Raw genomic sequence first — 27,925 nt, 5'->3', positions numbered from 1 at the left:
TCAAGCTCAAGACTCTGAACAGAGGTCAGTCTTTTCAGTGAATTGAGGTCATGAGGTCTAGATTTACAAACATATGTGTGTCATTCTAAAGCTCTCACTGTGTTCAAGGGCCGTACTCTATCAGGATGCTACTGTCAGTCTGTAAAATATCTGTTACTGCAGAGATAATGATTAAGAAGTGCAACAGGTCATCCAAGATGACTAAAGTTGGCATAATCACCAAGTGCTGAGGCACACAGTGAGCAAAAACCGCCGTCACTGCTGACTCCAAACTTTCTAGAGCGTCATGATATGGGTGTCCATGAGTAAGCAGCTCCTGCATGTGTAATGTGTAGGTGGCTGAGTAATTAGTGTGTACTTTAAAGCATAAGCTCACCCAGAAAAACTATAGTTAGTGTGTTGAAAATATTCCGAGGTCACAGTCCACCAGTCCAGTGTGACTTGGGTGCATTGATCCAGTCCTGCACCCAGACAAAATGTATCTACTGTTTCTCTCCTGATTTATTTACACTTTTACATCTCTGGCTTATTTATCCTAAACCTTATTGTGTAACCTGTAAAGTTGGTTCTGTGTATTTATCTCGATTTATAAATCTGCATTACTACTGTTCTAAGAGTAAATCTAACGGATTTTACTGTGCATTTCAGTTTACAACATGTTTTGTGGACAAATTTTGCAAACAGCTACCGTTGCTTGTAGCGCTAACGGGACACTGAAATGTTGGGAGGCTTTTATTACGAAAGAACGGAAATGATGGGAACTTTTACGCAATTTGATTGGTTGGTTGGTCTCCTGCGGTAGGACCGACCAGTGAAGGTGGTGTGATAAAGCTGCAGAATCTCGAGATGTGATAATGTACCCTCGTGCGAAGGATGCGCCGTGACCGCTCGTGGATATCTATGGAAGGGTGAGTCATAACGAAATGAGGCGAAACAGTAGAAGCTGGTTTGAAAGGCGTCAGCAGTTGGGGGTAAAATACAGTTTGGTTCGATATGGACACAATGGTCAGCCTGTAAGCTGACTTGAGCCTTCGTTGCTGGTCAGTGTTTTTGCTACATTTTGAAGCTGCCGATATTAACAGTCGGCCGCTGATGCTGTATCTTTTTTTTTTGTCCTATTACAAAAGCTTCGCTGTATTAAAAATATTTGCGTTACTTGTAAATAAGCAGTTGATTATCCATGTGATATTTTCACGCAGTTTAGCGGAATTTAATTATACGTTTGTAAAAACGTTATGGCGCATTTATCCACAATCCTCGGCTCTGCGCAGGACCGTCCCGACAGACCTACGTGCGCGAGACGTTAGCAAAGAAGGAGAAAGCCGAAGCTACGAAAAGCAAAAATGTTTAGCTTTGTTTTATTTTTACTTTTTCAAGGGCTGGTAGGCCGGTTGTTAAGAGACTCGGAGCAATAAAATCATTTACCTTCACAGGCCACATTTACTGTGTCAGACACCCGCCGCCCCGGCCTTTTCTCCGAGCATTTATAAAAGGCTTCTTAATCTGTCCCTAGAGTTCTTACCACTTAACGGCAGCAGGGATGCAGTAAACACTCATACTGATTTAATACGAGGGAGCAATGGGACCGCATTAAGAAAAAAATATTACGAATAATTTTGAGAATAAAGTCGAAATCTCGATGTTAGAGTCTAAATAGTATTTTGAGGGGGGGAAAAGTTAGCTTCTGGCACATAAGCACGAAGTGATAAGTATAAGAGAGCTGCGCCTATCAGAAGACAACCGCAGGTTACACCCTTGTGTAAATGAAGAGGATGTATCTTGTATCACAAGACTTGGTAAGAGAGTCGATCATGTGCCACTCAGTTACACAAAGCGTTTTGTAGATGTTTGGCAGGAAAAGACAACTGTGATCTGCACATTTGTATTTTTGTTTCTCAGCATAGTATTCCGAGTTTGATGTCCACTTTTCTGGACATTTCGTGCAGTCAGAGATAGATGCACAAAAGAAAAAAGTAGGCTGAGGTTTGGGTGGAATACATTTTCATTCAGGAAGTTGTTGAATAATAATTCAGGGACAGCGATGGGTCTGTGTGATGTGTTGTATTAGACTATACAGGGAGTGCAGAATTATTAGGCAAGTTGTATTTTTGAGGAATAATTTTATTATTGAACAACAACCATGTTCTCAATGAACCCAAAAAACTCATTAATATCAAAGCTGAATGTTTTTGGAAGTAGTTTTCAGTTTTAGCTATTTTAGGGGGATATCTGTGTGTGCAGGTGACTATTACTGTGCATAATTATTAGGCAACTTAACAAAAAACAAATATATACCCATTTCAATTATTTACTTTTACCAGTGAAACCAATATAACATCTCCACATTCACAAATATACATTTCTGACATTCAAAAACAAAACAAAAACAAATCAGCGACCAATATAGCCACTTTTCTTTGCAAGGACACTCAAAAGCCTGCCATCCATGGATTCTGTCAGTGTTTTGATCTGTTCACCATCAACATTGCGTGCAGCAGCAACCACAGCCTCCCAGACACTGTTCAGAGAGGTGTACTGTTTTCCCTCCTTGTAAATCTCACATTTGATGATGGACCACAGGTTCTCAATGGGGTTCAGATCAGGTGAACAAGGAGGCCATGTCATTAGTTTTTCTTCTTTTATACCCTTTCTTGCCAGCCACGCTGTGGAGTACTTGGACGCGTGTGATGGAGCATTGTCCTGCATGAAAATCATGTTTTTCTTGAAGGATGCAGACTTCTTCCTGTACCACTGCTCGAAGAAGGTGTCTTCCAGAAACTGGCAGTAGGACTGGGAGTTGAGCTTGACTCCATCCTCAACCCGAAAAGGCCCCACAAGCTCATCTTTGATGATACCAGCCCAAACCAGTACTCCACCTCCACCTTGCTGGCGTCTGAGTCGGACTGGAGCTCTCTGCCCTTTACCAATCCAGCCACGGGCCCATCCATCTGGCCCATCAAGACTCACTCTCATTTCATCAGTCCATAAAACCTTAGAAAAATCTGTCTTGAGATATTTCTTGGCCCAGTCTTGACGTTTCAGCTTGTGTGTCTTGTTCAGTGGTGGTCGTCTTTCAGCCTTTCTTACCTTGGCCATGTCTCTGAGTATTGCACACCTTGTGCTCTTGGGCACTCCAGTGATGTTGCAGCTCTGAAATATGGCCAAACTGGTGGCAAGTGGCATCTTGGCAGCTGCACGCTTGACTTTTCTCAGTTCATGGGCAGTTATTTTGCGCCTTGGTTTTTCCACACGCTTCTTGCGACCCTGTTGACTATTTTGAATGAAACGCTTGATTGTTGGATGATCACGCTTCAGAAGCTTTGCAATTTTGAGACTGCTGCATCCCTCTGCAAGATATCTCACTATTTTTGACTTTTATGAGCCTGTCAAGTCCTTCTTTTGACCCATTTTGCCAAAGGAAAGGACAATGCCTAATAATTATGCACACCTGATATAGGGTGTTGATGTCATTAGACCACACCCCTTCTCATTACAGAGATGCACATCACCTAATATGCTTAATTGGTAGTAGGCTTTCGAGCCTATACAGCTTGGAGTAAGACAACATGCTTGAAGAAGATGATGTGGACAAAATACTCATTTGCCTAATAATTCTGCATTTCCTGTATTTTTATGGAGACTAGCTGACAGTGTAATTACTGTAAGATAATTTGTTCCTTAAAAGCAAGCAAAAACAGAAGCAGTTAAAAACACTATATTAGTGTAACCTGTCACATTGTGCTCTAACTCCAACTCTTTAGTGCACTGTGCTCCACAGAACGTAGGCTTACCACACAGCTGTAACGTATTAACAGTTATTAACTTAAACTGTCACTTAAACTTAAACTGTCCTTTCTGTGCACTTTGTTTTTTAAACATGCATTAAATTAAAGTCGATTAGGTCAATTAAGCATTATAAGGCGGAAGGTGGGGGGTGGTTCCCTTTCTTTTTTGCTGGGAGTTGGCAACCCTATAAGTTAGGTTATTTAATATTTCTGCTAAGTTCTCTTTAAAATACCAGAATAGGAAGGATGGTGCAGCTTTAAGTTTATTAGATTGATCACTTTTGCTGAACTATTAAATATTTTGGGTGCAGTGTATTTTTTGCATACAGGTGTAACAGAGTAGCTTTAGTTTAGTTTAGTTTTTTTAAACTTGAGTATGAACTTATACAAAATGCAGAAAGATATTTTTAAAAAAAAAACGTTTTATTGATTATAAAATACACTATATCGGATTTATATCGGTATCAGCAGATATTGAAATTTATGATATCGGTATACAGCTTGGAGTAAGACAACATGCATGAAGAGGATGATGTGGACAAAATACTCATTTGCCTAATAATTCTGCACTCCCTGTATTATTGAATCCACACAGCCCCGTGATGCCTACTTGTAGATACCGAGGATGCAGTGAAACCGCTCAAACTGATGACTTTATTTTTATAGTTTCTTCTGAGGTCTTGTCTTAAGGGCTCATAGGTGTTGTTCATAGGAAGTATTCATTTATTAATACGTATCGCTGTTTCTGTGCCTGTGATGAGGTCCACTATGGGCAGCTGTGGTGGAGAAATGGCAAAATTGAGTCCTTTGGTTAGCTTCTTCTTTTCAGTTTCAGGGAGGTTCCTATTTAATAAGTTCTTCACCCACTTTTCCCGGCAGTCTTCGGTTGTGGTGTCTTCTTGTTCTTATGTGTATGGTCTCGGCATTGACTCAGAATTATAAGGTTTTGTTTTACAATGAGTGGAATCTCCAAAGTTGCCTTTCTTTTCATTTAATGTACCACCATACCATACCACCTTTATTTATAAAGCACTTTAACATAAAACCAGAGTTCACAAAGTGCTGTACATGCTAAAAGCATAATGTGTTAGAAACTTCTTCTTAAATAGGGAAGGCTAGGAGTGTTTTGAGTTAATGCAGTCTGGTTGATCTCACTCTATGGTAGAGATGGCACTATACCACTTTTTATGTCTTGTAATGAACCGCTGATCTGTACCATAAGTCATCCTTGCGGGGGTTGTCGGAACTGTATGCGCAGTCGCACTAAGGACAGATGTGATCAGAGGCATGCCCCGTAACGCGTATAGAGCAGTCTGTCGCGGCAGGAATAAGTTGTACAAAGTCCAAGTAAGTTACGATAATACTTTGATAAGTATGATAAGTGTGTTTCTAATGTAAGGTATGTTGCTGCGTTTGTATTGTGAGCTATCTGAAAACCCTTTTATTCTTTATTTACGTTACTTACATCCATGTGCTATTTTTTAGCTAGACATGTGTGTCATGCAAGCTAGCAGCACCCCATGAGAAACGGGCCGAAGTGTTTAAGTGTTTACCGGAGTTTTGCACCCTTGGCAAGCGGACTGAGGTATGTGATGAGAGATGATCTGTTGTTATATTTTATTTAACTGAACTGTGTAATCCCTTGATGCTGTTTGAAGTAACCCCTTTTGTTTTATTTAATCTGTGACTGTATATCTCAGAATTACTTGTTTGAACTTGCCTGAATTAACTTAAGCTCATTGTTATAGTTCAAAGGGTACTGTACGGGTATCAATTTTTTCTTATTTTATAGTTTTCACGGTGCTCAACGTCCAGAGAATGAGCCGTGTGTGGTGAGGAAATAAATGGCTGCACCCGTTAGAGACTCTTCTGTCGTTCTTGATGCCAAGGGCTGCTACATGTCTGATACCGATATCATAAATTTCAATATCTGCTGATACCGATATAGCATATTTTATAATCAATAAAACGTTTTTTTTAAATATCTTTCTGCATTTTGTATAAGTTCATACTCAAGTTTAAAAAAACTAAACTAAACTAAAGCTACTCTGTTACACCTGTATGCAAAAAATACACTGCACCCAAAATATTTAATAGTTCAGCAAAAGTGATCAATCTAATAAACTTAAAGCTGCACCATCCTTCCTATTCTGGTATTTTAAAGAGAACTTAGCAGAAATATTAAATAACCTAACTTATAGGGTTGCCAACTCCCAGCAAAAAAGAAAGGGAACCACCCCCCACCTTCCGCCTTATAATGCTTAATTGACCTAATCGACTTTAATTTAATGCATGTTTAAAAAACAAAGTGCACAGAAAGGACAGTTTAAGTTTAAGTGACAGTTTAAGTTAATAACTGTTAATACGTTACAGCTGTGTGGTAAGCCTACGTTCTGTGGAGCACAGTGCACTAAAGAGTTGGAGTTAGAGCACAATGTGACAGGTTACACTAATATAGTGTTTTTAACTGCTTCTGTTTTTGCTTGCTTTTAAGGAACAAATTATCTTACAGTAATTACACTGTCAGCTAGTCTCCATAAAAATGATGTGATCTTTATGAGTCTTTGCTGATAAGATGTTACATAAAATTTGATGGTTGAGTGTGTGTGTGTGCGTGTGTTCTTGTAGATTTATTTTTTGGTCCAAATACGTGCTGCTGACACAGAGTGTGACTGTCAGAGGTAGGGCTGCTCGATTATGGCAAAAATGATAATCACGATTATTTTCACTGAAATTGAGATCTCGATTATTTGACGATATTTATTTAACCCTTTAAGACCTACCATAGAACCAAGTCCGCCAGAGCTTATATTATTTTTTTACATGTTGTAGTAGTAGTGCCATTTGTGGGAGCATTTCAAGTTGCTATACAACTGTTATGGCCCATATTTTAATAATATGTATGCATTAAGTCCATAGTAACTACATTAATTGCAAAAAAGTGCAATAAACTACAAAAAAATTGAAAATAGTTTTTGTTTTGTTTTTTACATATATTTCTACTTGGAGAAATTTAAGAGGTTTATCCCTTAAAACTTTAAATACAAAAAAGTTGCAAAAAATAGTTTATAACAACAGGAAATTTATTTTGAGTGTCTTCATAGTTTTATTTTGGAGATACACCAATTTTTATATACACTGCAGAAAAAACGAAAAAACAATCCTATGATGCAAATTTGCAAAGAAAACAGCATGTGCATCAAAATAAACTATTTCCAGCTGTGCAATTTGAGTTCTAAGCATCACAGAAACTATTCAGAAAAGTCAAACATGACCAGTATAGGTTTTTAAGGCCTACAAGTAAAAAACTACATTTCCGCAAAAATGACGTCACTTCCGGTTTCGGCCAGGAAATGGCGGACATGCGATAGTTCGCGCTGATGTCTGTTTCACTGTGGGAAGTGTTACGAACAGCTGATCGGATCGGCAAAGTGTGTTTCTGGAATATTATGTTTTTGTTCCTGCAAGCACTTTTTATGCAATTTTTGCAAAGCTATATGTGGAAGAAAACCGTGACCGAGGACAAGCTGATGGCATAAGATGTAAGTACAACTCCTCCGGTTTCATATACAAAACAAATTATTGCGCTAGCTTACACGGTTCAGGTTCTACAGGGATTTAAAAATCGTTACACAAAACGGAGCGTGCTGCTCTGATCGGATTTAAAGGGTTAACAATGACTTTAAAAAATAATATAAAATAGTGTGCAACACCACTGAAGTTTTTTTTAACCTCTCTTTTCAACCAACGGCAGTCACTCTCTCCTCTCCAAATAACTTCTGCTTAGCTTTCCGAGCTTCCCTCGGGTCCTCTTAATCAGCGGTCTCCAACCTTTTTTGCGCCACAGACCGGTTTATGCCCGACAATATTTTTACGGACCGGCCTTTAAGGTGTCGCGGATAAATGAGGGAGGGGCTAATAATCGGCTCAGTCATTTTTAATGATCGTTGAAAGCCCAGATCGTAATCGTGATTAAAATTCGATTAATTGAGCAGCCCTAGTCAGAGGGCATTCAGCAACATTAGCACTCATAGTTGAAGGGTGTTTCTCCTCTTTCCTTTCTTAAATTTTAATTATATGACCCCCAATAAATGCAGACACCAAAATATCTGCAAATAGCCAATACTGGGCTCTAGTGACTAAACTTTCAAAATAAAAGCTGTGTTTGTCCACTAATTAATTCATCTCATATGGTGACCTTCATACTGGAATGAGCTGAGGAAGATGCTCAGTAAAGTCTGTGTGCAGGAAACCTGAGTATTTTTAAGTGACCAAAACCTCGAGTCATGCATAGAACATCCACTGTTTTCAATGTTTGGTAATGGCCATGCCTGTGTGTGCAGGTCAGGACTCCTGACAGTCAGAGGGCTTCAGTCTACAGCAGAGACCAGAAGACGTCCCAGAACAGAGAGACCAGCATGAGGCTTCAGATACGCTGGGCAGCACACAGGTGATATTCAGAACACAGAAGACTTGCAATGATTTTGGTGGTTATATATGGAGGACCAGGAAAGTCCTCCATATATAAATACTAGGGGTGCAACGATATTCGTATCGATATTGAACCGTTCGATACAGTGCTTTCGGTTTGGTACGCATATGTATCGAACAATACAACATTTGTAATTTATTTTATCAACTTTCCTTCTGACGATGCTGTCTGTGTTGAGCGCTCAGTGAATCTGCGTTCGACTACTCCGCCTAGGCTGCACTGTCGAGCGCAGATCCACTGAGTACTCAACACAGACAGCATCGTCAGAAGGAAGAGCGCAGGGCAAGCTAGCGAGACAGAAGTTAAGCTCTCCTTGCAACATGGACCTCCCCCACCCTCATTCAGATCTGGCGTTTGGAATTATTTTGGTTTTCATGTGACGTATGACCCTGAAGGTAAGCGAGTCATGGACTAAAGTAAAACAGTATGTTGGATGTGCCATGCAATGCTCAATTACATGGGTGGGAACTAGTGTGTTAGCGCAGTTAGCTCGTTAACGTGTTGGCCGTCCAGCCCCATGCACGGGGCGATTGGCGGTAGCTCGTTAACGGAGATTTGCCGTGTTGTGGCGTTAAGGTCATTTCAACGAGATTAACCTGAAAGCACTAGTGGGAACACAACTAATATGACTGCACATTTACGCCGACATCATCCTAGTGCAAAGACAAAAACAACAAGCATGCTACTAACTTTAGCCGAGTCATTTAGACAGCTGTTAGCACATGATTCTCCTTATGGGGACCTGATATGTTTAATATGCTGCTGAGAATATAGCCCAGAAGAAGCGTATAGTATAGCTTTTATTTTGGAAAGAGCCATTTCTCTGTAATAAACTCTCTTTTCCAAAGATGAGTGATTCCTCAATCAGATACAGGGCTCGCAATATCGCTAGCCCGACGTCCTGGGGCTAGCGATTTTTCCAGTCGGGCTACCAAAATCTATCTCTTCCCTGCCCGTCGGGCTATCGTAGGAAGGAAAAATATATGTCAATGCTTTTGCATTCTTTCAGAAATGTAGCTGGGTAATTATGTCATTGGCATCGGCGAGCCACTGTCAATATGTGACATATTGAAATCGCGTTTGAATTTGCGCTTGTTTTTTGCTTTCACTTTGCAATCGTGCGAACTGTGTATAGAGAGCGACAGCACTGATTGGTGAGTGATGATAATTTGCGCATCAATTCCTCTGACATCGTCTTTTCAATCGTTAGCTTACTATGCAAACATGACAAGTGAAATCTCCCACAGCAAGCTTAAACATGTGAGAGGTTGATCGCGCAGAGAATCGCTGAGCTTATGTGAGTGCGTGTGTAAAAGCAGCAGGATATATATTTTAGTTCTGCTGAGCCAAATAAGACAGGTCAGGGTGAAGAAGTGACAGCCAAAGAAAAGCTTACCACAAAACGGAAAAGTTATGACAAATCAGACTATAAGGCAAAAAGAAAGTGCAGCTTACTTACTGTACTTTTGAGTTAAAATATATATTTATAATTTTAATAAATGACAAATTAAAAAGGCATGAACATTTTTTTTGTATCGAAAAAATATCGAACCGTGACACCAAAGTATCGAACCGAACCGAACCGAACCGTGAATTTTGTGTACCGTTGCACCCCTAATAAATACAATATTTTGTAATTTAATAATGAGTTGTGAAATAAAATATGCAAAAAGACATCGAAATGAAATTGAAAAGGATTGGTGGAAAAGAAAAAAAAGAAGGTATTGTTTATTTATTTGACTTTTTAAATTGTATTTTTAAAAATCAGTTTTTTAATGCAGAATTCAAAAATATGTTTTTAATTCAGTTTTGTTTTTTGTAAATCCCTTTACATTTTAAGAAATGACAAATTTAAGTTAAAAAATGTCAATTTTAATACGCAATTAACTATTCAACTATTCAACATCCCGACATGCTTTGCCCATAGTTAGACATGAATCTGACAGAATAGCAGCACTTTCCTCATTCATGTTAAATGATTTGGTTTTCAGTGGCTGTGGCTTTTGTGGACATTAACAAAAGAAAGCAATAAAATGAAAGTTCAAACAGATCATTTGACGCCATGGAGACGAACTATGTCTGTGTCATACTTAAGAAGAAGCTCCCACTCATTCTGATATTAATCACATGTCATTCCAAACTGCTTACACGTATGTAGGCAGAGTCCCAGTTGAAACTTGCAGAAAACAGGCACAGCTTGTTCTAATTTTTTCTCAGTCTGCATGCAACGTTCTAACCTATCTGAAGCTGTAAGTTCTTTATTACTAGACACATTATTACTACATTACTTCATTCATTACTATTCTTTCTTCATTACTTTGCCATCTTTGCATGTAAATCACATGAAGAGTGTAGTCAGAAGCCTGATCGCCTCAAGTGGTTCCTGGTTTACCTCTGCTGTTTGAAAGGACACAGTGCTTTCTAGTAAAAGAGAATCCTTCACAGGATGGAAGGAGAACACCTTGGTTTTTGTAAGTGGAGGCAGGTTGTGGAAGTCTTGCATTTTCTTCAACAATTAGCTGATGGTGGCACATACTATTCCACTTCAGTGCCACTTCTAGTATAAAAGGTAATTATTTAAATGACCCATGGTTGTGATAGTTGTGACATGCACAGCACCTGGTGGGTGAGCAGTGGTAGTCAGGTCCTCTCGTGTTTGCCAGTTCTTCCTTTCCACAGCCGTCTTGTGAAGCTCGATTTATAGCCCTGCTGCATATTTCTTATACTTGTGTGCTCATGTCCTGAAGTTTCTGCCATCAAAAGTGAAACTGAGCTAACTGACTGATGGACCTGTTATTCTAGTTCACCAGGCATCAACGGTAGGGATGGGTATCATTTAGGTTTTATCCGATACCAGTACCAAACCGGTACTTTTGAAATGGTGCCGGTGCTTAAACGGTGCTTGAACCGGTGCTCGAACCGGTGCTTAAAGAATGGAGAACACAAAATTGGTCCAAAAACCTCTCATGTTCAGCTGGGTTTTTTTTGTAAAAAGACAACAATATTAGCCTTTTCTGCAGCTATAGGGGATTTATGGTATCACTCTTGGCTGGAAGCAGTGCTTGATCAATGGGGAAAAAACACAAACTTTGTCCAAAAACCTCTCATGTTTAGCTGTTTTCCACTTTTTCTTTGGTCATTTTAGCCTTTTTGGCCAGGGTGAAGGGAGTATCTGCCATCAAACAAGAAGACGGTGTTTGCTAGTTCACCTTACGTGCATTAATTTAATAACGTGGTTAGCCTACTCAATGTAAATTACACACGAACAACATTAAGCTACTCATGCAGAGAAGAACGGCTGCTGCTGCCATCATCATCCGTCATCATTTCTGCTACACTGGCAGGGCTAGGGGCCAGGACTCTCCTCTTCGGGGTCTTTGGGGATGTTGCTCCGGGTCCGATAACAGGCAACCCACCCGCAGTAGATGTACTCCGTGTGAGGTCTCGGAGCAAGCTATCAAATACGGCGCATTTCTCGGCTTTTAACAAAATGCTATAAGCCACCTGGTGTTTCATCAGATTCGAGGTGTTACCTCCTTTGTACAGTATCAGCTTACAGCACTTGTTGCAGGCTGCTGAGTTTGCATCTTTTGCTGTGAAGTACAGCCAAACTTTGACCACTTTGCCTTGGGCATTTTTAATCTGTAGCTCTGCTCTAAAAGAACGTACGTACCTGGGCCCGCCTACTATGCTCGCAAAGGTAAAATGATTGGCTAGAATCCAAAGTGTGTGACATCTCAGGAAAAAAAGCACAGAAATAAAGCACCGAAATGTGCGCTGCTTTTCAGTCTGGTTTCGGTCTGCCATAATGGCACCGGATACCGGTACTCATCCCTATTAAACAGACACCAGGCGGATCTGCCCTCAACATTTAAATACCAATGGACTTTAACAGTCCTGCTCCTTTATAGAGAAACTCACTATTTCTGCCATTACTGGATAGAAAATGATGAATGTGATTTACAGAATAACTGTTCCTTAATATTTTATTTTAACATCAGCCTTCACTGATAGATGCTGGCTCTGTTACAGCTGTGGCAGAGATGTTAACCTAACCTAGAGTCAGAATTCAGTGTCAGTAAATGTTACTGAACAGTTACTGTTACTGACATATTTCTGAGTCTGTATTGAATGTAAAGGCAAACATATTGTAAGATGGATAAGCTGGATTTTAAATATTTCAGTGTAGCTTTGGGATGATGACTTGTCATCAGTAATGGTTACAGGTCGTGTTGCGATAAAATAAGCCACCGTGAATGGAAAACATATCCAGTTAGTATACGGCGAGAAATGAGCTGGAGTTGAACTTGAACCGGGTCTGATCCAGTTTATGAACCTTTTAAATTTCATATCCATCCTGACTTGCAAGTGTACTCTGACCTGGGGGTGGTGTGCCAAGCCTTTTGAACCTTCAGGTGGATCCAGTTCTAGGTCGAACCACTGACCCACATAGCAAGCAGGTCTGTCGCTACATCTGGTGTCAAGCCGGCACTGCTGGTTGACTTCTGGCATGGTAAGTGGTACGTCAGCCACATATGGGCCAGGCTTGGCATAGATGGCACGGTCTATGCCAGTGGTTCCCAAACTTTTTTTGCCGGGCCCGCCTTTGTTTTACAAGAAAAATGTTCGCGCCCGTGCGCATGCGCGCACGCACAAACACATCCTCCAACCACACACACCCATATTTTGCTCCATTGCTGTTTATTTCACACCTCAAGCATTTAGTGAACAATTAAACAAGTAATCTGCAATAAATTACAGCTAGTAAGGAAATAAACTAACTCTTTTACGCTACATCCACACCTATATGGGTATTTTTTTGAAAACGCAGCTGTTTCTATGCGTTTGGGCCTTTCGTCCACACGTAAACAGCGTTTCGAATCACCGAAAACGGAGCTTTTTTAAAACTCCTTTTGTCACAAACTGGTAGTAGAAACTCAAGAGCAGAACTGTTTGACATCTCCAAAAACAGTTTATTTACAGCACCAGTGCACAATATATACAGTGAAGGGAAAATCCAAACTCCAGGGAATCACGGGGAAGCTCTCTTACACTCGCTCACGTCTTCTTGCCCAAACTCACACACGCTCACACAGCAGGGAGGTCATAGGTCCAGGAAGGAAAGTCTGTAGCAGAATCACAAATCACAAGAATACTAAAGCACAGGTTCACAGGAGCTGGGAGGATCACTAACGTCTGTAGTACAATCATCCAGCGACGAGAGGAGCTGTGTTCCAGCCTCAAATAGTGCTCCAGGTGATGACAGCTGATGGTTGTCAGGTGTGTGGGCCAAGGGCGGGAGCCTGCAGTGAGTCCAACCAGGCAGAGAGAGAGAGAGAAAACCAAACAACACATGTAGCCTTGTGGGGCTGGCCGGGCAGGCACGGAGACCATGACACCTTTTTTGCGTTTACGTGTGGACGAGGCGTTACGGTGTGATTATTTTACATGTAGTTGTTTTTTTCCTGTGTAATAATGTTCAACATTGCTATAAATACATTTTTCAAAAAATGCTCTCTGTGCAAAATGGGTTTAAAAACATAAACAACTGTGGGATCCTGTTTGTCCGTGATTTAAACAGCCCAATGCTGCTCCCGACGCAGGGAAAAGCAATTCTGCAGGGAGACGTACCTCGGCACTTGTGCAGGTGAAACCAAAGGGAAGATTTGCTTCACCATATTTTCTAGTCTTTGGCTTAGAATGAAGTTGGTTTGGAAACTTATTCAGCGATGCTTCATCTCCTGCTTTGCGTTTGTGTGGGCACCCCGTGCTAGCAGTGTCCAAGCGTTTTGTTTTTTCCCCCCCTTTTCATACCGCGCCCCCCCTGCAATGGCTCTGCGCCCCCCACACTTTGGGAAGGTCTGGTCTATGCGGTGGTATGCCATATCTGGCCCGATTATGGTATTAAGCTGGCACTTGTGACTGACTGGTGTCATGGCAGGGTGTATGTCAACCAGATGTGGGCCAGGTCTGGCAATGATGCACTATTTATGTTCCTGTTTTCCTGTTTTAGTTTGAAGACCCAAATGCCATGTTGCAACAGCTGTGGTAGTGCCAATCTTGAAAAAGCTTGTTCTGGATGTTGACATGGTTGTAAACTATGGACCCATCTCACATCTGTCTTTTTTTGTCCAAGATCTTTGAAAAAGTGGTTTTCAAGCAGCTCACTGAGCATCTGTCAATTAACAATCTGTTTGAAGCATTTCAGTCTGGTTTTAGACCAATTCAATTCAATAAAACTTTATTGATCCTGAAGGTTGACCTCGAAGGAAATTGGGTTAAGGCTGCCGACCTTTGCCAGCGCCGACCTACCCTTCTGACCATACATACATTACACAAACATCACATGGGGAAGACAGGTCAGAGAGGTATAACAGTGGAAAATGCACCACATGAGGAAAGATAAAGAGAAAAAAAAATAACTCCCCCCAGACTGAGCTCCAACAGGGAGATCAGTTTGAGAACAGAAAAAACACCTCTGCACATAGCACATGAAAAAAAACTCTTAATACACCAAAGAAACACATGACAAGCAACAGGGTAAATGGCAGGGTAATGGCAGTAAAGGGTGAGAGACAGCCGATTTAGACAGTACATCCGGGCCTGCAGCCTGTGCGCTTGTCTCCTTGATCCACCGTCTGCATCGGAAGGGAATAAGCGTCGAAGGCGTTTGGAAAGGGAGGGGGGGTGAGTGTGTGCATATCAGTGTATATGTATGTGTGTGTGTTTCCAGAGTTCAGCTGAGACAGTGTCCTTCGCCCTGCTAGGCTAAGTAAACAGTCTTCCAGCCAACCCAGGTGGCCTTGCATAGAATGGGAAGGAACAGTCTAAACACAGTCGTTATCAGGGATTTTCTGTGCGGTGGGGCACGGGGTCCCTCAGGGCTCTGTACTTGGCCCACTGCTGTTCTCGCTGTATTTGCTGCCTCTTGGTCTTCTTTTGCATTCTTTTAATGTAACCTTTCATTGTTATGCTGATGACCTGCAGCTTTAGCCCACTGCTGTTCACCCTGCTAACACATGACTGTACTGCACAGTACAGCTCAAATCACATCATCAAGTTTGCAGATGACACAACAGTGGTGGGTCTCATCACCAACAACGATGAGTCTGAATACAGAGAGGAGGTACAACACCTGGTGGACTGGTGTCAGAATAACAGCCTGTCTCTAAATGTTCAGAAGACTAAAGAGATGGTTGTTAACTTCAGGAAGAGCTCAATGGCCCACACCCCACTGCACATCAATGGATCTGCTGCTGAGATGGTCATTAGTGTGAAGTTCCTGGTGTGCACATATCAGCTGACCTCTCCTGATACATAGTGAAGGACACTCTCCACCCCTCACATGCACTGTTCTCCCTCCTTCCATCTGGCAGAGGATTTTGCAGCATTAAAACCGTGACGACCAGAGCAAGAGCTTCTTCCCCCAAGCAGGCAGGGCCCTTAACTCACTACCACAGAAGGACTGATATACACATACACCTCTACAGACACCTACAATACTCATCAAAGGACTCAAAAACAACAAAAAAAACCCCACAAATGCACTACAAACTGGACCTGGGAACAACATGCTTATTTGCGCACTCAGTCACATAGCTCTGAACACCTAAATTATACTATATTGGCACATTTTGCATTTTGCACGTCTTTGTCATGTCTCGTCAATAATATCCTGACAATAACTTGAAACACTGCAGAGGTTCTTCTTCATGCATTCGTGTTTTCACATATCGATTATTGTAACGCTCTCCTTTGTGGGCTGCCAAAGAAAAGTTTTAGAGGTTTACAGATGGTGCACAATGCAGCTGCTTGCATTTTAACTAAAACTGGAAAATGTGAGCACATTAGTCCTGTACTGAAATCCCTTCATTGGCTAGCTTGTCAGGTTCGAGCAGATTTTAAGGTCCTGCTGCTCACCTACAAGGCTTTAAATCAGGGGTCCCCAATCCCAGTCCACGAGGGCCGGTGTCCCTGCAGGTTTTATATGTGTCCTTGATCCATCACACCTGATTTAAATGGATAAATTACCTTCTCAGCGTGTCTTGAAGTTCTCCAGAGGCCTGGTAATGAACTAATCATGTGATTCAGGTGTGTTGACCCAGGGTGAGATCTTAAACCTGCAGGGACACCGGCCCTCATGGACTGGGATTGGCGACCCATGCTTTAAATGGTTTGGCACCTTCATACCTCTCCGACCTTTTACACCTTTATGTTCCATCCCGTGCTCTCCGATCTCAGGACTCTGGCCTGTTAAAAGTTCCTAGAGCCAGAAAAAAGACTATTGGGAGAAGACCCACTTGTTCACCCTATCCTACATGTCTCCATTCTCTGCCATTTAGTCTTTGACATTTTTATCGTTTTTAACTTTTATTGTGTTTTTTAACTTGTATTGCTTTTATTCATTTATCTCTTTATTTTCAAATAGCTGTACAGCACTTTGTTTGAAAGTGCTTTATACATAAAGTTATTATTATTATTAATGGAATATTTATGGAATATGCAGCTTTTTCAAGTATTAACTTGGTGGCTTTGGTAATAATGGTAATATGACTGATCCATATGGGCACAAATAATAGACACTTTTTTGTTCTAACGATGTTCCCCGACTTTCAAAATCGGTTTATCGTGAGCACCGACACATGAAACAACTTAAACAATATAACGGCTTCAAGCTCACACTGAGGCCTGTGGACACTGTCAGCCACTGAGACAGTAGACACATGTTTGTGTTTCGTTCATGAATGTTTCATACTTTAAGGCTGCCTGTTTATTTAAGGGAGATGATACAATACATTATAACTGTACATAATGATATCACAGATGATAGACTAAATAAACAGATTTTAGATAGATGCTTGTGCATTCTTAAAGTCTTATATGTTGAATTGAACTGAGTCTGTCATCTGTTCACAGCCTCTCCCAGTCAGTGCTGTAGTCCATGCCTGTCTCACTGTACATGATGTTTTCAGCACAAACACTTTAAAGGTGATAATTTAATAATACAGACAGCAGTGTAGTCAAACACTGTTAGTTTTATTGGGAATAAACTTTAAAAAACCCCACTAACAAACATCTGTCTCCTATTTTGTGTGTCATATAGGAAAGAAGCATCAATATCTGATGAGAAGACTTGCTGTGGGTTATTTTGTGGTGTTTGGTGCAGTTTTCTTGTTTTGTGGGCTTGTTTATTTTCAAGGGGAGATGAATATCTCTTACAGGTTGATTTGTTCACATTTTCACATCTTAATTTTTAAGTGAAATGTGTGTTTTCAGTTTATACACTATATGCATATAAGGCAGCCCTTTGCTTTTGCAGTATTTTTGTGTGGTGTGTTTTTCTCTGTTTTAACAAAAAGGGAACAAAGGACATTTAAGTCAACCTAAGATGATTTGTTTTAGTCTTACTGAGGTGATGCAATCATGCATTCTTTTTTTGATAATGTGCCGGAAAAGCTTGAAAATAGACCTTGTAAGTGCTTAAAAGTGCTTGACTTTGACCCTGAAAAGTCGTATGAGCCCTGTGCTCAACTTTATCAATCAGGAAATGAATAAACTGACTATCATTTGATGTAACAAACTCAGACTATTAGCTTAACCTGCTTCTTCAGCCTGTTGAATACTGAACAACAGTTTGTGGCTTGGAGTTATCTGCTCAGATCTGTCCTCTCGCAGTGGCTGCTAGTCTGCCAAATGTTTGCAATATTTGCCTTACTGTTCTCAGATAGTGTGCTGTGACTCTTAAACCACACAGTTTAACCAGAATAGCTGATGTAGGATGGGGAAATGAAACAGACAAGTGAACAGTTTCGATTCAGAAAAAAACTGAATCAGACTGTAGTTGTTTATTTTAAAGCATCCACACTGCATTTTCGCAGGAAATGCACATTTTTCTAGTTACAAAGTGTCTTTGAACAGCAGAGGTGCAGAAGTGTGTGCATGTACCACAGAGCTGTGGCTCAGTGTCGAGTCTCACAGACTTGAAGACATTTATTATTATTAACTTGTTTGATCTGCTGCTCAGCAGAAACGGGCACAAGCAGACATTTTGGACTATGTATTGTCAAGTTTTACAGCTTTTCCTACTGATAAAAACTGATCCCACTGATCCTTTATGGACGTTCATATTACACAAAGTAATCAAGAAATAAACAATTAAATGACAGAAGAATTTCTGTTTTGACTACAGTTTAAACAAAAAACAAAATCCACAATACTTCCTGTAATTTTACACATTTATTTCCAACAGTTTAAGTCCATGAAAATTACTTACTTCCTCATGTAGCTTTCTTTTTTTTGCACAATACCATTTTTTATTTCTTCAAGTCTATTTTTAGCACGAACAAATTATAAATAATAAATATTTAAAATTTGTTCATAAATTATAAATAAATTATGTATGTATTCATTTTACAAGCCCTGTCGTATTCACCTCTTTTATTTTGCTTTTTTGTTTTTAATCTCGAGTTTGTTGTTACGTTGTCTGTTTTCTGCAAAGCACTCATTGAATTGCGGCCAGCTCAATGAAAGGGGTTATAATAAAATGAACTAAATTTCTGGTCATGTTTTCCCTGTGTGCTTTCTGTGTGTGTGTGTTCAGACGTGTGTTGGCAGCAGCTGTCGTGGTTTTCCTCGGCCTGGTGTTGGTCTCTATGCAACTGCTGAGCACAGGACCAATCAAACCTGCAGAGTGGGTCATCAACCCTGCACATAGAAAGGTGAGAGCACAGTAGAGCAGAGTGTCCATGGTGTGGGTTTAGTGACTTATCTGTATTCAGAAGTGAAGAATCGTGATGGGGTAAAGGTCTGTAAGAGTTCAACATGTGCAGCACTCTGCCCTTCCTTCCTTCTTAAGTCAGACGTTTACATACATTCTGTCTCAAACCAATAGTGTCTACAGTGGAGTACAAATCTGAGATTGGTAGCATAACTGATATAGTGTGTGTGTGTGTGTATATATATATTAGGGGTGCAACGATACACAAAATTCACGGTTCGGTTCGATACTTTGGTGTCACGGTTCGATATTTTTCCGATACAAAAAAATGTTCATGCCTTTTTAATTTGTCATTTGTTAAAATTATAAATATATATTTTAACTCAAAAGTACAGTTTTTAAATTTAACCCTAACCCTTGTGCGTGTTTTTTATTTTGACAGCGAATGCGCACCTGCGGACCACTTATGTGCAGCCCTGGTTATTTAGCTCGTCATATTGCAGCCACAGAAATTATTTTGTCCATGAAACCATAAAGCTGCACTTTCTTTTTGCCTTATAATCTGATTTGTCATAACTTCTCCGTTTTGTGGTAAGCTTTTCTTTGGCTGTCACTTCTTCACCCCGACCTGTCTTATTTGGCTCAGCAGAACTAAAATATATATCCTGCTGCTTTTACACACGCACTCACATAAGCTCAGCGATTCTCTGCGCGATCAACCTCTCACATGTTTAAGCTTGCTGTGGGAGATTTCACTTGTCATGTTTGCATAGTAAGCTAACGATTAATAAGACGATGTCAGAGGAATTGGTGCGCAAATTATCATCACTCACCAATCAGTGCTGTCGTTCTCTATACACAGTTCGTGCGATTGCAAAGTGAAAGCAAAAAGCAAGCACAAATTCAAACGCGACTTCAATATGTCACATATTGACAGTGGCTCGCCGATGCCAATGACATAATTACCCAGCTACATTTCTGAAAGAATGCAAAAGCATTGACATATATTTTTCCTTCCTACGATAGCCCGACGGGCAGGGCAGAGATAGATTTTGGTAGCCCGACTGGAAAAATTGCTAGCGTCGGGCTAGCGATATTGCGAGCCCTGTATCTGATTGAGGAATCACTCATTTTTGGAAAAGAGAGTTTATTACAGAGAAATGGCTCTTTCCAAAATAAAAGCTATACTATACGCTTCTTCTGCGCTATATTCTCAGCAGCATATTAAACATATCAGGTCCCCATAAGGAGAATCATGTGCTAACGGCTGTCTAAATGACTCGGGTAAAGTTTGTAGCATGCTTGTTGTTTTTGTCTGCTTCCACTTGTCTTTGCACTAGGATGATGTCGGTGTAAATGTGCAGTCATATTCGTTGTGTTCCCACTAGTGCTGTCAGGTTAATCTCGTTGAAATGATCTTAACGCCACAACACGGCAAATCTCCGTTAACGAGCTACCGCCGATCGCCCCGTGCATGGGGCTAGACGGCCAACACGTTAACGAGCTAACTGCGCTAACACACTAGTTCCCACCCATGTAATTGAGCATTGCGTGGCACATCCAACATACTGTTTTACTTTAGTCCATGACGTGCTTACCTTCAGGGTCATACGTCACATGAAAACCAAAATAATTCCAAACGCCAGATCTGAATGAGGGTGGGGGAGGTTCAATTTGCCATGTTGCAAGGAGAGCTTAACTTCTGTCTCGCTAGCTTGCGCTGCGCTCAGTGAATCTGTGTTCGACTACTCCGCCTAGGCTGCACTGTCGAGCGCAGATCCACTGAGCGCTCAACACAGACAACATCGTAAGAAGGAAAGTTGATAAAATAAATGTTGTATTGTTCGAACCGAAAGCACTGTATCGAACGGTTCAATATCGATAGAGTATCGTTGCACCCCTAAAATAATTATATATATATATATATATATATAATTATTTTTCTTTTTTTTCTTTTTTCTTTTTTTTACTCTAACTGGTAAAACTTATGTTATTTTCACTATAGAGCATGGAAAGGGTGCAACTGTACATTAAATGGAGAAGTTGTACAGAAAGATGATTTCTGTGTTATTCAGTGGTAATATGAATAGTCTCAGTGCGCGCTCCTGTGACTGGCCAGCACGTCATGGAGTGGGTGGGAGGTGTTGTCCAGCATTGTCTGTATCCTGTAAAGCAGCAGTGCAAAAACACTAATATAGTTTAGATTTGTTTAGATTTGGATAGATCTTATTTGACCTTTGACTTTGTTTGAGGGTTTTTTTTACATATTTTGCATTTTCTCAATAATAACACAAGTATTTCTTAACCTATTGCTCGATTAATCAATGGAATAATTAATTGATTACTCAATTTTGAAAATAATCGATAACTGCAGCCGTAACGTGAGCTAATGGTGCCAGTTTTTTTTACACATTAAACCTGATCTAGTTGTTCATCGTTTCATTAACTGGCCCTGAAACTGAGCTGACACTGTCCTGTGTGTCTGCGCTGTTGTTCTGATATAGATGCAAAAACCACAAGAGAACGAGCCTCTGTAACAGAAGACGTGGCGTTTGAAGCCGCTTTGTTTTTTTTATAAACCTGAGCCAGGTCATGAAATTAGATAAGCGCCCCGGATGTGAAGTGCTGCATTACACTTTTTACTTGGTGTGCATACAGCTTGTTGTGTTGTATTCAGCTTTTTACATAATCCCATCTATCAGATCCATATGTCTTTCAATCAGTTAAACTTTCATTCCCTTTTTGACATTATTTTATTTTCTAAGATGAAAACGGTCTGCCGTTACGTATTTAAAATACGAAATATGACTAACTGTATTCTGTTACAGTTACCGTTTAAAAATGTGGTATTCAGAATACAGTTACTTTGTTGAAATAAATGGATTACACAGCGGTCTTTTCCTGTTTCATATGTTCGGCTATGATCTCTCTTATTTTTGGTAATTCCACGCCGGTGGAAATCCAAACAAAACACGCATTAAGAGGCTCTAATGCCTGTGTCACAATCTCACGGCCCATGTCACGTCTACTGCGGCCCACAGAAAGATGTGAAGAAATATTTTTTTTAATTGTTATTCAAAATTATGAAGGCAGAGAGTTACAGGCATCGCCCTAAAGAATGCAGCCCAGTTGTAAGTAAGCTGTTAAGACTCGACTGTACACTGTGTTCCTGTTTTCCTCTGAAACAATAAGTTACGTTGGAGCAGCCTTTCAACGCCTCTCTCTGTCTCTCGCTAGCAAATTTGACCCAGACAACAAAGTAAAGCTAGTTTTCAGCTACGAGCCCGACACGAACCCGACGTATTAGCCAGAGGTCCCTTTACTACAGTTCAGAGCCGCGGACCTGTTTTATATACGCGCCGAATAGTTTTCTATACGAGATCGCTGCAAAAAGTGCAGCCTTACCTAATGTCCACCTACTGTTATTCATTTATATTAAGATTTAAACATCTAGTTGGTGTTGGTATGGAGAGTAACCTTCAGTAATAGTAATAAATCACACAGCAATAGTACATTCATGTAGTTGTAAAAAAGCATGATAATATATTAAGTAATCCAAAGTATTCAGAATACGTTACTCTCATTGAGTAACGTAACTGAATGCGTTACAAAATACATTTTGGGGCATGTAATCTGTAATCTGTAGTGGAATACATTTTAAAAGTAACCTTCCCAACACTGGCTTTCCTTTCTTCTTCCTGCAGCTGGTGCATGAATATGTGCAGAGAGTCTTAGAGAGTCAGTGTCGCCCTGGCAACACCAGACAGAGCTTGTTAACTCATCTCCCTGCTTCCAGTCACAATGTCCAGCCCTTCCTGTGGAAAGATGAACCGCTGAACGATGACCTTTTCTTGTATCCCCCGCCGTTTGGGTTCAGAGGTCTTCAGAGCAAAGTAGCAGAACTGCAAAAACTGGTGAATGCAGGTTTTTTTGTTTTTTTTGTTTTTTGGGCGGGGGGGTTAAGATCCTTCAGTATCTGAGTGATTTCCACTGCTCAAAAAATAATAAACACTTTTCAGTAGGGTGGGGGATGAAAATGATCAACCTACAGAGGGCTGAATTCAAAGACACACCCAAAAATGAAAGTGAAAAAAAAGATGCAGCAGCTAAGCAACTCAAAATGATCCTCAGTAGTTTGCATGGCCCCAACGTGCTTGCATGCAGTGAGACAATGGCTGGTGTCCTGAAACTGATCTTATCCAAATGCAAAACTAGCTAACTAGTGAGAAGAGATAAGGAGGGAAAACATGTGAGCGCCTCCACCTGTGGAACCACTCTTGCTCCTGCGGTTGTCTTTTTGTTCCCCTGGAGCACCTGTTGTTAATTTCATTAAGAGCAGCTGAAAGTAATTAACAACCCCCTCTGCTGCTTCACTGATCACATCAGTATCCCCAAAAGTTTAAATGACGTCACTTGACTTGACGTACTCTTGCTAGAAAGTGTTCCTCTTATTTTTTTGTGTTCCATTTACACCACAGGTGTCGAACTCCAGGCCTCGAGGGCCGGTGTCCTGCAGGTTTTAGATGTGTCCTTGATCCAACACAGCTGATTTAAATGGCTAAATTACTTCCTCAACATGTGTTGAAGTTCTCCAGAAGCCTGGTAATGAACTAATCAGGTGACTCAGGTGTGTTGACCCAGGGTGAGATCTAAAACCTGCAGGACACCGGCCCTCGAGGCCTGGAGTTCGACACCCCTGGTTTACACTATGCAGAACATATACCACTGCAGCTGAATGCACGTATATACCACAAGTCAGTGGTAAGCCACGGACTTGTGCGCCTGTGCATCAGTCTTTTTCAGAGCACAGATGTAATAGTGTGAATTTCTCTCTGCAGCTACCAGCCTCAGACTCACCACAGCCTGAGAAGGCTGCAGGGAAATGTCAGCGCTGTTTGGTCATGGGAAACGGAGGCATTCTCAAAGGCTTGGAGCTTGGCCCGGTGATTGACCGCTTTGACACCATTATCAGGTCAGAATTGTTGCTTGATGAGTAAACCTGAACAAAATAAACAGCCTACCTGACCATATTGAATGCATGTTTGACCAGGTAAAAAAAAATCGATACAGCATAGTATTGCAATGTTTGAGGTGGCAGTAACACCAAATATCGATATTTAACTAAACAAATTATTGTTGTATTCGGGTAATATTCCTATAGAACAGGACGGTTACTGAGTGCAAATGTAATAGTTAGATGTGACTTTCTTTCCATGAAGACAGCAGCAGATATGTGATCTTTGACAGTTTATCAGTTAGTGGCTGCAGAGACGTATTGCATGTAATTACCAACAGATTCACAGGCTGATAGCAGTGGATTGTAAATTGTTAAAAAATGCAATAATATCGCAACGTGAGTGAAATATTGGATTAATATCATATCGTGGGGGGCAGCACGGTGGTTAGCACTGTTGCCGCACAGCAAGAAGGTCCTGAGTTCAGTTCCACCATCAGGCCGGGGGCTTTCTGTGTGGAGCGTGCATGTTCTCCCCGTGTTTGCGTGGGTTCCCTCCGGGTACTCTGGCTTCCTCCCACAGTCCAAAGACATGCAGTTGGTGGGGATAGGTAAATTGATTAATCCAAATTGCCCATAGGTGTGAATGTGAGCGCCAGTGGTTGTCTGTCTCTGTGTGTTGGCCCTTGGACAGACTGGTGACCTGTCCAGGGTGTACCCCACCTCTCGCCCTATGACAGCTGGGATAGGCTCCAGCACCCCCGCGACCCTGAAAAGGATAAGCGGAAGCGAATGGATGGATCATATCGTGGGGTGTTTCTTGATTTCATACTAATATTACTATAGAAAGTCATTCGGCTTTTGGCTCTTTGTCCCTCAGGTTAAACAGAGGTCCACTGGGAAAGTTCAGCATTGACGTTGGGAATCGAACCACCATCAGGATGAGTTACCCGGAGGGCACGCCTCTTAGCTGGGCTGACACAGACCCAGACACTCTGTTTGTGACGGTGGTGTATAAAAGCGGAGACATCAGCTGGAGCTCTGCTATGATCAACAAGCTCTCTGTGGTGAGTAGCACTGCTGAATTCATCTGATCAAACTAACCAGCAACCCACCTTCACACGAATAAATCAGCTCGTGTTCTTGGATTAAAGCTATATTATTTAAGAATATGCCATCTTGGAGAATACACCCTGGAGAAACAGATAAATATGGAAAATCTGACTACTTATAAATATAATGATGGCTGCACTGAGTCAAAAACACTGAGATGTTTAAATGCAGTTAGATGTTAGAATGATCCCGTTAAACTGAATGGAAATAGTAGCAGCACTGTAATAGCACAGTTTGGGATTGTCTGTAAGGTGAAGATTAGAAATCAATTCTCATATTTTAATATAAAAGCAAGCTTTGAAGAAAATAAATTAGAAAAAGTATTAGATAAAAATAAAAATCATGTGCAGTACAAATAGCCTCTAAGCACGAGAGACATTTTTAAAGATCAGAAAAGCTCTTATCAGACATTATATGTGAGACGTCTGGCTGAAGTGTGCTTCCAGGAATTCCTCCCCTACCTGTGGTTTAATCACATGGATCTCTTGGATTATGTAACGTCTCCGTTGCTAGCTCCATAAGTCATTGTCAACTTGTGAATTCCTCAGTATCATCTTCTACGTGAAAGTGTGACACAGTCTCAGATCTCACTGCTGTTTTCTTGTGAGTCAGTGTTCTGAGCTGTTGAGAAACCAACAGTTTGTGCTTTGTGTTGCAGCCTCTGTGGGATTGGTTCTTTTTCTGGCAGAAGGTTCCAGATAGAATCCCTCTCAAAGCCAGTAAGTTCAGACTTCTAAACCCACATGTGATCAGAGAGACTGCACTGGACCTCCTGAAATATCCTCTTCCCAGGCCACGCCTGTGGGGCTGGGACCAGGTAATTGATGATTCACATACCACACATTAAGTGAAAGTGTGTCTGTTCGTAAATCTGGTATAAAGCGGGGAACTCCAGGCCTCGAGGGCTGGTGTCCTTCTGGTTTTAGATCTTTAGATCTTAGTTCATTACCAGGCCTCTGGGGAACAAGACATGCTGAGTAATTTAGCCATGCAATTCAGGACACCTGCACTCAGGCCTGGAATTCCCCCACCCCTGGTTAAAGTGAAAACTGAAGTCAGTTTTAAAAATACTTTTTAAACTACTGATTCATTGAAGTCGTTTTTGAAATGCCTTTGTATTGTGTATTTTTTTTTTTTATTATTTTTCACGTAGAAAGACGGGCTAGCCCAGCTTAGGAATTAAACCTTCTAATAAAGAACAAGTTATATCTGTTTGCACAGTAAAACATCCCTTTGTCCATCTGCCACTGTGCCAAGTGTCAGGTTTAATCGTCATGCCTGCTGTAGCCAGCCTGCAGTCTGTTGTGTTGGAGCAACTCCCCCTTGTGGTCACTTTTGACTATTGCAGTACTATCTAACAGCAGCAGATGTGACCATTTCTGATTTGAGCTCATTTAAGTTGTAATGATCAGATTAGTGAAATTAGAAAATAAAAGCTTAGAAGTGGTTCTGTGTGTCAAGTTATGTTAACCTCTGTCTTCGACTCTGTTGGAGTAATAAAGTCATTCTGAACAAGAATAAAGTTGTTACTCAGCGCTGAGGTTTCTAATGGAGCTCACTGAGCTGCTGTTCTCATGAGCTACAGGCAGACATGGGAAAGGTGTTAACAAAAGGCTAATATCGTGATACTATCGGTTTACCTGTCTGTGCATATTACAGTAAGCTAAGTCATAGTTTATTTATTATGGCCTATATTACTTTGACTTTGCCGGTGTCTCACTCTTGTCCATTTTCCTTCTTTACTTCAACCATAGTCAGTTTGCTTAGAAAATAAAATGATGTGAAAAATCTGCAACAGGAAGACAGAAACAAACGTCTTTACTCTTTAAGAAAGTTTAACCCTTTTTTTACATATATTTGCAGAACATTCCCACTCTAGGTGTGTCTGCGCTGACTCTAGCTAGCCTGCTGTGTGACGAGGTCAGCCTGGCAGGCTTTGGCTACAACCTCTCCCAGCACGGGGCGCCACTGCACTACTATGACCAGCTGCCTATGAGTGCCATGCTGGAGCAGAGCATGCACAACGTGAACAGAGAGACTGAGCTCTTGCAAAGACTGGTTAGAGAGGGAACCATCACTGACCTGACAGGGGGGATCCACTGCTCCTACTGCCACAGCTGACCCACCACAGCCTTCTAGTGCAGAGCGCTTCCTTTTTGTGGTGTGAACATTTTCATATCCTCTCTGAGGCACTGAACAGAAGTCAAGCAAGAGTCACAGGATATTTTTAACAAAACACTTTATGAAGAACTGCTTTGTTTATAATGAGAAAGGGCCTTGGACCACAGTCTTGTCTTTGCTCACACACACGTGTTGCAAAGCTTCCAGTTTGTAATAACTGATTCTCATCAGCAATGCATCAGGAGCTTCTCAGTATTTGAGTTACTTTTAGTTGTGGAACACGACCAGTAACTTGTAAACAGTGTTATTCGGTATCATGGTTGTTGTGATTGTTCTGATGCAAGTTAAAATTATGTTTGTACAGCAGTAAATTATCAGTGGAACAAAATGAATCTGTATTCAGTTGCACAGATTGGACCAAAGTGTCTTCAGCTGTTTTTAGCAGATTCACTTCGTTGTGATATTGAAAAAGTCTGCTTTGCTGCTCTTCCCGAGTGGCTGATCTTTGATATCTGTGGTGAAAATAAAATGTGATTTATAATTTTATTTTTATTATTTCTACATCGTTGTAGTTTTATTTGACTTGCACTTTTTCATGTTAACATCCAATTTCCTGATCTGAATTTTAATATGTCGCAGCCATGTGAGCATCCTGTGTCGGTCTTCATTAATAAAGTCCAAAAAAGAAGAAAGTCTTCTGTTTTTAGTTTTTCATTATTTTTGATGTAGTATGTTGATGCCTG

The 27,925-nt window shown here is 40.9% G+C and overlaps 1 protein-coding gene across 5 annotated transcripts; it reads left to right on the top strand.

The window, feature by feature from the left end:
• The first annotated feature begins 753 nt into the window (after positions 1-753).
• st3gal5 (ST3 beta-galactoside alpha-2,3-sialyltransferase 5) lies at positions 754-27,874 on the top strand. Of its 5 annotated transcripts, XM_014408579.3 has the most exons (9): positions 796-908; positions 5,271-5,370; positions 8,129-8,235; positions 18,878-18,995; positions 22,699-22,908; positions 23,833-23,966; positions 24,829-25,015; positions 25,720-25,878; positions 26,925-27,874. In XM_014408579.3, exons 3-9 carry the CDS (start codon positions 8,204-8,206, stop codon positions 27,180-27,182), a joined length of 1,098 nt encoding a protein of 365 aa, XP_014264065.1. In that variant the 5' UTR covers positions 796-908; positions 5,271-5,370; positions 8,129-8,203; the 3' UTR covers positions 27,183-27,874. The 5 variants fall into 5 exon arrangements, with proteins under 5 accessions (XP_014264064.1, XP_014264066.1, XP_014264065.1 ...); XM_014408578.3 differs by lacking the exon at positions 5,271-5,370 and having other exon boundaries at positions 754-908; XM_014408580.3 differs by lacking the exons at positions 5,271-5,370; positions 22,699-22,908 and having other exon boundaries at positions 754-908.
• The last annotated feature ends 51 nt before the right edge of the window (positions 27,875-27,925 follow it).

This window comes from Maylandia zebra, linkage group LG2, assembly GCF_041146795.1.
Source record: "Maylandia zebra isolate NMK-2024a linkage group LG2, Mzebra_GT3a, whole genome shotgun sequence".
Lineage (NCBI taxonomy): Eukaryota > Metazoa > Chordata > Actinopteri > Cichliformes > Cichlidae > Maylandia > Maylandia zebra.
Note: the sequence above shows the minus strand (reverse complement) of the source record. Positions and strands in the feature narration are given on the sequence as shown.